Genomic DNA, 9,872 nt, shown 5'->3' with positions numbered 1-9,872 from the left:
GGGAAAGAAGGCTTATCACCGGCAGGTAATGAAGATGGACTGCTCACAGATTCTCATCAAGAGCTTGGTAAGTGGGAAAAATTGTGATTTCTATCTTATGTTGGGCTTCATAGAGGGTTATATGCAGAGAAGAGGTAGCTTTACATCTAGAATTTGCAGTGCATGTGCCTGTAGGGGCTGAGATAGTAAGAGCCTCTTTTCAGTGCTTTGTAATTTTGCTTATCTGTACCCACTATTGAACTATGAGTTGCTAATTTTGTCTCTCACTATAACAAAAGTATAACAAGGCCATATTGCTAGCGCAAAGGTAAATATCTCTTTCCAATGTTTTATCTCCTTTTGAATCTTACCGTAATCTCAATTCACCTTTTTTACATACTGGGCCAAATTACTTGGAAGCTTTCATGATGAAACAGCCAAAGCATGGTGATTGGTAATGGCCTTCTCAGTTTGCTTTGGTACTTCTCAAATACATGTTTAGCTTGCATATGCCACATTCTTATGTAAATTTGTTTATTTGCTCGGAATTTATGTTTTGAAATTCCATTGATTGAGACTTTGTCAGCACATACTTATTCTTTAATCAATGGTTGTCACTTTAATTGGGCCAATGCTAGCTTACAACAGCAATAGGTGTATACCCTGTATTTGGTAGAGTATATATCATAGTGTTACAAGATTTGCTTTTTTTTTGCAATGTTTTAGTGACTGAAACCATTTTTGTCCTGCTGCTTGTATTTCTAAGTTTATGATTAGTGATTACATGCTCACTGTAATTATACCCTGGATCATTAGCATTCATTATGTTGGCAAAATTAGCTGCCCAGCCTATAACTCTGTATAACATGTATATCATTTCAGTGGCCTTGTTACCATTGATTTTGAACTAGCTTGCAGAAAAGCTATTTTTCTAGGCAGCTTGTAAGATATTTCTTTTCAAGTTTGAATAAGATTACATTTTCTCTTGAGTTGTGAAGCAGGTGCACAGATACGGTAAAGACCCGCTGTCACCGTCAAACGACTCCTCTGCCTAGCCGCCGTCGAGTGGTTTAGGAGTATATAAATTGATGTTAACTGCACGTTAATCAGAGATTCTATGAGTCTTTTTGTTTTGGACCAAGTTCAGCACAAACTCTTTTGAAGTTCATTATGGTTGCATGTATACTTCCTACTTAGATAGATGTTTTATTTTTCAAATTTCACCCCCATAAATTGAACTCTGAGATTGTACAATGATCCTTTATAGTTCTGCCTGATGTAATAGAGTTCTCGAAAATGTCTGATAACATTCATGGTTTAATTTTCTTTTATTGTTAAAAGATCTTAGTGTATTACATGCAAAAAGATTTTTCTTATTTTTGTTCTGAATGAAACAAGAAAACTATTGTTATTTCTGAAACGAGAAAATTATTGTTATAAATTTGGTTAAATACTTCATTATCTATAAATTTGGCCAAATAGTCAAGATACGACGCCCGAAGGGCGCCTAATGTTCTAGTAACAAAGAAAGCATTGGCATCTGGCATGACTAGCATACTCATGTGTTCATCTTCCTCTCCTGATTGACAATCCGCTTTGTTGAGATGAACAGCTCATCTCCAATTGGCATGTAGTTTTCATCATGATCAGCAAATAATCCCCCACTACATTGGAAACACAAGGGCCACAATAACGATGCTGCTGACCGTACATGCTTGGGATCTATGATTAACAGACGTAGGAGTGTATCATTTTGAATCTAATCCACAGGACTGGACTTGCTGCATACCAGAATACCCATCTCCATTTTGTACAGGTCAGGAAACCATGTGCAGATTTTAGAACTGAATCTATCTATATCCATATAAGGATCGAAACCAAGCCGAAAAGGAGAGAGTTCGTATTCATACCTTCAAGTCCCAACTGCCTCCGCTCTCCATGGTTACCTGGAACTGCCGAAGCCATGCATGACCATTGTCCAATCGCGCAAGCAGAGCCACAGCGTGGCACCCCTGCCGTCAGCATCGCCGGTCAGCACAGCCGCACAGATGGAACTTTTGGGCACCTCGGGAATGACGACGAGGCTCCAAATCCCATGAAGCATCGCTGTGTAGGGAGACGATGGATGACTTTTCTGGAGGCGGACGTTCGGCCGGGACGCTTGAATGCGTGATGGCGGCCGGCCGGTCACCCGTGCGAGCGACGCAACGGACGGACGGGAAGGGGAATCGCCAATCACCCGTTGGCCGGGCACCGCCCATGGGTTGTTTTCCTCTCGTCTCCACGCGGCCAGTGACGCGGAGTCACGTTTTTTTTTCGTGCCGCCTGGGTCTCCGTGCATCATAGACGACAGCTGCAGAAATGAGTGCACATCAGAATCGAAATTAATCCCACAACTGTATCACCAGTGACCTGCTGTGTCCACACGTATCAGACAGTCACACCCTAGGTTGTGCACTGCATGAATGCATGCAGCACGATGATGCACAAGCGCGCAGGTCGAGACAACGCCGTCGCCGGCTAGCCAACAGTATTTTTCTCTCATAACAAACCAGCACCAACCAGTCCAGAAACACTAGTGAACATCCCAGTCAGTCAGTCAAAAACTGCAAGTCTGCAACATTCTGGCTGCCAGTAGTAGTGCCAGCCGGCCGGTCCAGCTGCTCACCGCGTACTTTACTGGATCCATTAGCCGCGCGCATCTCGTGATCTCGATCGTCCGAGATCCTCCGATCGAGTCAGTGAGGAAGGGCGAGTCGTTTCTACCTCCTCAGTCCTCTGGTCCATCTCTTCTCCTCCGGCAGAAGGACGACGATGCATCAGGTTACGTCGTCAGCGGCGACCTTGCGACCGGCGGCGGCGGCGGCGCACGCGTTGCGGCTGTCTACAGGCAATAGTTTTGATGTTTTTGTATATTTATTAATTTCGTTCTTCATTTTTTTTTCGTCTGTCCTGTGTGCTACTCCTATATTTGAGAACTGTGTGTGGTTGAATAATGGTGATGGATATTTGTTTGTGGTGATATACAGATCACAGGGAAGGACCAAAGATTAGGGCTCGGTTGGGCGCGATGAAATTCTCATTGACAGGTAATATGTTGTGCGGCTCCGTGTGATCATCGTTTGGTCTCCTCAGGTGTATGTGATTTCAGAGTTATCAAATTCACAAAACCAATTGCAGTTCCAGCGTCCCTTGTGAGATTAGGTTCACTGTTCTTTCGCAAGAAGAGGAGTAGATTCGCTGCTATGAAGCATAGGGTGTTGTGATTTCGTTCAAAAGGAAAACACATCTCTTATACCATGCTGGTCAGGGATGAGCCAGGCCCGCATGTTTGATAGGGCTTCTCCCCGCCTCCGGCTCCTCCGGAGAAGCTCTACCAAACGTGTTATAGGTGGAGCCATTTTACAGTGAAAAAACAGATGAGCCGGAGCGGTTTTGAGCCTCTCAAGAGAAGCCTCGCTGAACACCCCCTACAAGGGCTTTATGCTTTATGTTCTGGCATCGATACTATAACATTCGAATTTAATTTCCCAGATGTTCTTAGACTTCTAGAAAAAAAAAACATTGATTGCTTAGGCAATTATGGGCATAGGGGTGCTGTCGTAGCACGGGGAACACCTGTCCTGGCTCCACCCCTGGTTGCTCTCTAGGCATCGGCGACGGGTTTCGTTTCAGGAGAGGGGTTGCACCAGCAACCGTAGAGGGAACTCGCTGGGTAGCTGGCTGGCCAGGCTGAGGAGGACGGCTTCAGGGGAGGAGTGGCGAGACAATGGGTCCGCCGTAGGCTGTGTGGGTAGAGGCCTAGAGGGGGTGGTAGTTGGGCCAGTAAAGGGTGGCGGGGTCATAGGGATGGCCTGATGATGGCCCCGTTCGCGTGTTCTTGATCTTTCTTTTTTTATCTGGAACAGTATTTTCTCTCACAAATTCCTCCAAATTTCTCCAAATTTCTCTAAGCGAACAGGGCCGATGCGGGTTAGTGCGGAGGGGGCAGTGGGGCTAGACATGCGACCGAAGGCTGACAGGGATAGAGCAGATCGATGGGAGGCGGGGTTGAGTTTCCTATTGGAAGAAGAGTAGGCGACAAAGGATGAATATGATATAGCAGCCCTAAGATGATCTAACAGCTTGGATTCGTCTCATGAAAAAATCTAAAAATCAAGCATATCATTTATAGTAGTTCCAAAAGAAAAACACTCAATCGGAAATCTTCTACTCTGAGCAGAAGGTTGAAGCCAAACCACCACCTCTTAACCATGGAAATTTTTCCAAATATTTTTCTTATCGATATATTATTTTTTGTATTGTTGAAACATTTTTGCTCCACACATAAAACATGCAGATTCCCCACTTCCAAGGAGGGTCAGTAGAGCTTCCACCTAGGTGCAACATAAGAGCTCCCATGGAGAAGAAGTCCCTCTATCTTTGCATTAAAAGACGAAGCATACATATGAAACGTTAAAGGTTTATTCGGTTAATCCCCAATCCACGGATTGGGATTAACTGAACAAGCCCTAGGGCGAGCATACGGATTTGAGTGTAGAGTACGGAGGATCTATCAACCATTCTTTCGTCAGTGTCAAGATAAACCCTATGCCTGATTTACTGTGTTCCCTTATGAATTTTCAAGGAATATGGCCTAATAAAGTCCTAAATTTTAGTTATACTTGTAATTTTATCTTATAAAAAAACTTGACTGCAAAAGGTAAGATAGCCAACGAGCGTTGCATTAAGAAGAAGACATTCTTACGCGGGTCAAGAAAACCCTCGAACCCCTGCCCCACTCATACGCAGTGGCACTGTAGGCTAAATGAGAACAACCACAACCAAGCCCGGACCTTAGACCTGTGCTATGCCATGGAACAAACGAGTTTTTTTACCCCAACCTGTAAATTCACTCCCACAGAGAGTCGAACCTAGAACCTGAGGAGTGCTACTCAAGCCCTCTAACTACTCAGCTAGAGGCCCTTTCGCAAGTTTATCTTATGATGAACGAGTGAAACAAATAAATTTGATAAAAAAAGGAAAAGATGGTAAAATAATACTAAATGAGTTTGTTGTATATCATAGAGCTCTGAAGACAAATAAGACATGAAGGAAATGTTGTTAGCTTTGGTGAGCATGATGCACTATTCTGACAGAAGTTCTCTAAAAAGATGATTAGACAATTTTGCCTTGTTCTAGTTTGGGGATTGTAATGAAAAATTATTTTTATATATAATTGAAGATTTCTGATCTAACATGCTATACATTTGGCTTGCTTTCATTCTACAAATTGCAGGTCATTTGTGTGTGGCAGCTTCAACAGGCCACTGGAAAAGTCAAGTGTCATGTCTTAATATATGGTTTGTTAACATCTTTCTATACATTAATGCTTTGATTCCAAACTGTTATTTTACTCATGTTCAGAAACACTTAATGCCACTAGTCCTACAAGAGCCACAGGGAGGCCACGCAAAAATTCCTCAGTCCTCAAAGTGAGATGCTGGGTAGCTGCTCATCACCAACATAATTCTAATGCCCAACGGTTTCAGACAATTGGCATAGGAATTGCAAAGATACTGCATGCCTTCTATCAGTTTTGCCGACCACATACAATATTTGGAACAGTGAGCTCTAGTATCCCAGACTGAATTCCATCTCGCAAGTTTATATCCATATGTCTCATGCTTTCATTTTTTTCTGTATATCTGGACCATGTATCAGATAATAGGCATTACTTCGGTGTCTCTCCTACCAGTGAAGAGCCTGGATGATTTTACGTTGACAGTTCTATGGGGATTTCTTGAGGTATAATGCTCTTATGAATGCTATACTCTGGGCACATATAAGTACCAACATACACCATTTCGTTTTGACACTTCTATTCAGGCTTTGGCTGCCGCATTATGTATGAACATTTATGTAGTAGGGCTGAATCAGCTATTCGACATTGAGATTGACAAGGTATTTTTGCGTTAATTTTAATCATGTTTGCTGTCAATAACATTATTGTGTTTATTATTCAGAGTTTCTGATAACCTTTTGAAGGTCAATAAGCCAACTCTCCCATTGGCGTCTGGAGAGTTTTCAGTGGCAACTGCAGTATTATTAGTAGTGGCATTCTTGGCCATGGTATGTTACAAGTTTCACACAGAGATCTACAACCATCTATTCTGGTCAGCATAAAGTATCTATCATGGTCTTATATCTTTCTCACATTGTTCTTTTTCTCCAATTTGTTAGAGCATTAGCATCGGAATAAGATCAAAGTCTGCTCCATTGATGTGTGCTTTACTTGTTAGCTTCCTTCTTGGAAGTGCATATTCCATTAATGTAAGTAATTCATGCTTTTTTCCTGTAAATTCAAGTGGAGTTCCAATAATTCATATGCACCCCATTACCTTCGCTTTGAAATTTGAATTTCTCTTGCTACTTTTCAGGCTCCATTACTCCGGTGGAAGCAACATGCCTTTCTAGCTGCATTATGCATAATCTTTGTGAGGGCTGTGTTGGTTCAATTAGCTTTCTTTGCACACATGCAGGTAGCTAATACTGTTCACATATACCCACCGAATTACAAATGCTTTTTTGTTTATTGCCTGATGGTACTTTTTGCATAGCAACATGTTCTGAAGAGGCCCTTGGCACCAACAAGGTCAGTGGTCTTCGCAACATGTTTTATGTGTTGCTTCTCTTCAGTAATAGCGCTATTCAAGGTATGTATTCTTAATGTTAAGATCAAGGCTTTTAGATATGTATGTTTATTTGATACAGGTTCAGCAGTTATTTTTTTATTTATGTATGAAACTTTAGGATATTCCTGATGTTGATGGAGATAGATATTTCGGCATTCAGTCCATGACTGTACGGTTAGGCCAACAGAGAGTAAGAGCATGCCTATTCAACAATAAAAGTATAATGTATATAAACTGTGCAAATTTAATATTAGATTTTAATGCTTCAGGTGTATAGGCTCTGCATTAATATTCTCATGACAGCATACGCAGCTGCTATTTTGGTAGGAGCATCATCTACAAACCTATATCAGAAGATTGCCATTGTGAGTGACAACATCTTTCTTTCTAAAACTTAGATACATATACATTTTTTTTTCATTTCACATTTCATCAATCTAAAAAAACTTATTCAGGTGACTGGTCATGGCTTGCTTGCCTCCACACTTTGGCAAAGGGCGCAACAATTTGACATTGCGAATAAGGAATGTATCTCACCGTTTTATATGTTCATTTGGAAGGTGTGTAAAAGCTTGTGCTTTGTAATATCAGTACGCCTTCTATCAATCTTTAAAGAAAGAAAAGACTTACTAATGCGCTTATGCCTACTGATTTATTTCTTTTTTTTTATCATTTTGCAGTTATTCTACGCCGAGTATTTTCTTATACCATTTGTATGAGGTTTATTGCTAATGATACTCTATCGAATGGTCTGAATGTCTATGCGTCATTTGTATGTAATATGACTTATGGTTGTATCGAAGTAACAACTGGAGCAAATGTACCATGTATATTAAGCATTAATTTAACCTAGATCAGTGAGTTGTGGGAATATTTCTACTAGCTAGCTACTTTATGAATCATGATTTCTTGATGAGAAAAAATATCTTCAAAACTTGGTTTCCTACAAGTACGGAAATGGCTTAGTGAAAAAGTATGTTCTTGTGCATCAACAACATCTATTGGCCAAAAAAACCACCATGTTCACCAAGAAGACTATAAATTATGAGATTAATCGAAAAATAAAAAAAACTACATCATTGAATTTTATGTTTGATCTAATGGCTTGAATTAAACAAAAGGGCACACCTAATACAATTATGAGATTAACTAGAAAAATAAAAGAATATGACACTAGTAGAGAACAGACCTTTCATCCGAGGCTAAAATAGGCTCTAGTCCCGGCATTTTTTGCGCCCGAGACTAGAGAGACCTTTAGTCCCGGTTGGTGTCTCCAACCGGGACTAAAGGTCCCTGCCCAACGGCTACTGCGCTCGGCACAGTGGCAGGAGACCTTTAGTCCCGGTTGGAGACACCAACCAGGACTAAAGGTGGACCTTTACTCCCGGTTGGAGCCACCAACCGGGACTAAAGGTCCTCCAACCTTTAGTCCCGGTTGGTGCCAACCGGGACTAAAGGTCCCCCGATGGGTTAGTTCAAAAGGGAAGCATCACATCCATTGTTGGATGTGTTGTGTAGGTGGGGTGGTAAGCTACGCGCGAGGCAATACATGAGGTCTTGGGTTCGAATCTCACGGGACGCAGCGGTGGGAGGTATTATTTTTTTTAAAGCTGGGAAGACCTTTAGTCCCGGTTCCTGACCCGGGACTAAAGGACCCCCCTTTAGTCCCGGATGCCTGCTCCCGGGTGGGGAACCGGGACTAGAGGGGGTTCCCCACCGGAAGTAAAGTCCATCTCTGTATTAGTGTGATTAATTGAAAAAAATAAAAGAACCTTCACCATTGGGTTTTATGATGATCTAGTAGCTTAGATTAAATCAAAGAATCCTTATGCAATCTAATACAATTACAAGGTTAACCCAAAAATAGAAAATCTACACCACTAGATTTTATAAGATCTCAAAATTTGGATTAAAATAAAGAGATCATTCCTAATACAATTACAAGACTAACCAAAAAGAAAGAAAAGAGCCTGTACAATTGGATTTTATGATTATTGAACGGCTTATAATAAATCAAACAGTCCATACTAATACAATTATGAGATTAGTTGGGAAAGCAAAAACCTATATTGTTAGGTTTTATGGTAATCTAACAACTTAGATTAACCAAAGAGCCTATGCCTAAAACAATTAAATATATAGTAAACTCAAAATAATAAATAAATTAAGAAAAACAATTTGTTTCCATACTAGTTGGAAATAAAAAATACAAAAATACAAATTCCACTAAAATAAATTAAAAATATTTTTTGTTAATAAAACTATGATATGTTAATAATTTGATCTCAAGTTAATGTAAGAAAAAATACCTAAATAAGTAGTCCATATAAATTATAATTACTAAATAGCTAAATTAAAAAATCTCAATTTATAAAAAATAGTAATTGTTTCTATCTGTTGGAAAAGCAACTAAACGGTATAGTTAATACTACAAGTAAAAAAATCATCTATTTCATTCTCAATGGCTACAATTGCCACATCGACCATATAAATCCAGATTATAATGGTCTAGATTTATTGAAAGATACAAAGAAAATAAACAAATTAAAGTCTCCAACATAGATAGAAAGGTTAGAAAGATATAGTAGTAGTGTAGAAATCAATCGCCATTTCAACTAGACTTTACCATGTTGTTAAAAAAACTAGACTTTACCATGATAATAAAAAACAAGGGAACCACTAGAACCGACGAGAATTACATACATGCACAATAGTTGTCCAACCTAGACACCAATATATTGGTATGCCCATGAAAAATCATGGAGCACCTTCGGATCCACATGCCACTACTCTCCCCTTTCCGCCATGGTAACATGTCCTCTCTACATGGCTTGAGTCGTTCTTTTCCTGTGTTTGTGGAAAAGGTTTGCATCACCATTAACATGAACAAAGGGGAAACTGTAACACCCGTAAATCATTTACTAAAATATGTCATGGGCATCATATTTATGTGTTAATGCATATAATAAAGTGTGTAGATCAATTTTCATAACTCAAAACGATCAACAAAAATGTGAAACGAAAGTTGATTCAATAGTCATGTTATATCACTTAAGGTTAAAAACTAATTTTTATTAAGCAAAAATGCTATAGAACATATATGTCACCATAATAAAGTTGGAAGTACGAACTTTGTAGATGACAGTGAAATACTTGCGGTCAAAAAATGATATTATTAGCTAATATTTCCACTAGCTTAGAAATCACACATGAAAATCA

At 39.9% G+C, this 9,872-nt stretch overlaps 1 protein-coding gene across 1 annotated transcript; it reads left to right on the top strand.

The window, feature by feature from the left end:
- Window positions 1–2,747: 2,747 nt before the first annotated feature.
- On the top strand, window positions 2,748–7,514 carry LOC136529103 (homogentisate geranylgeranyltransferase-like). Its single transcript, XM_066522171.1, has 14 exons — window positions 2,748–2,869; window positions 3,009–3,068; window positions 5,258–5,321; window positions 5,405–5,585; window positions 5,683–5,766; window positions 5,848–5,922; window positions 6,007–6,090; window positions 6,202–6,291; window positions 6,399–6,500; window positions 6,579–6,674; window positions 6,772–6,843; window positions 6,923–7,018; window positions 7,109–7,213; window positions 7,334–7,514. Exons 1-14 carry the CDS (start codon window positions 2,794–2,796, stop codon window positions 7,370–7,372), a joined length of 1,224 nt encoding a protein of 407 aa, XP_066378268.1. The 5' UTR covers window positions 2,748–2,793; the 3' UTR covers window positions 7,373–7,514.
- The last annotated feature ends 2,358 nt before the right edge of the window (window positions 7,515–9,872 follow it).

This window comes from Miscanthus floridulus, chromosome 19 (assembly GCF_019320115.1).
Source record: "Miscanthus floridulus cultivar M001 chromosome 19, ASM1932011v1, whole genome shotgun sequence".
NCBI classification, from domain to species: Eukaryota; Viridiplantae; Streptophyta; class Magnoliopsida; order Poales; family Poaceae; genus Miscanthus; species Miscanthus floridulus.
This window is presented reverse-complemented; position numbering and strand designations above follow the sequence as displayed.

What these genes read in the sequence shown, in the direction of transcription:
- LOC136529103 (XM_066522171.1), top strand. Translation starts at nt 2,794, where the DNA reads ATGCATCAGGTTACGTCGTCAGCGGCGACCTTGCGACCGGCGGCGGCG. An exon ending in CGCGTTGCGGCTGTCTACAG is followed by an intron (nt 2,870 to 3,008) that starts GCAATAGTTTTG and finishes GGTGATATACAG; the next exon opens with ATCACAGGGAAGGACCAAAG. An exon ending in TTTATATGTTCATTTGGAAG is followed by an intron (nt 7,214 to 7,333) that starts GTGTGTAAAAGC and finishes ATCATTTTGCAG; the next exon opens with TTATTCTACGCCGAGTATTT.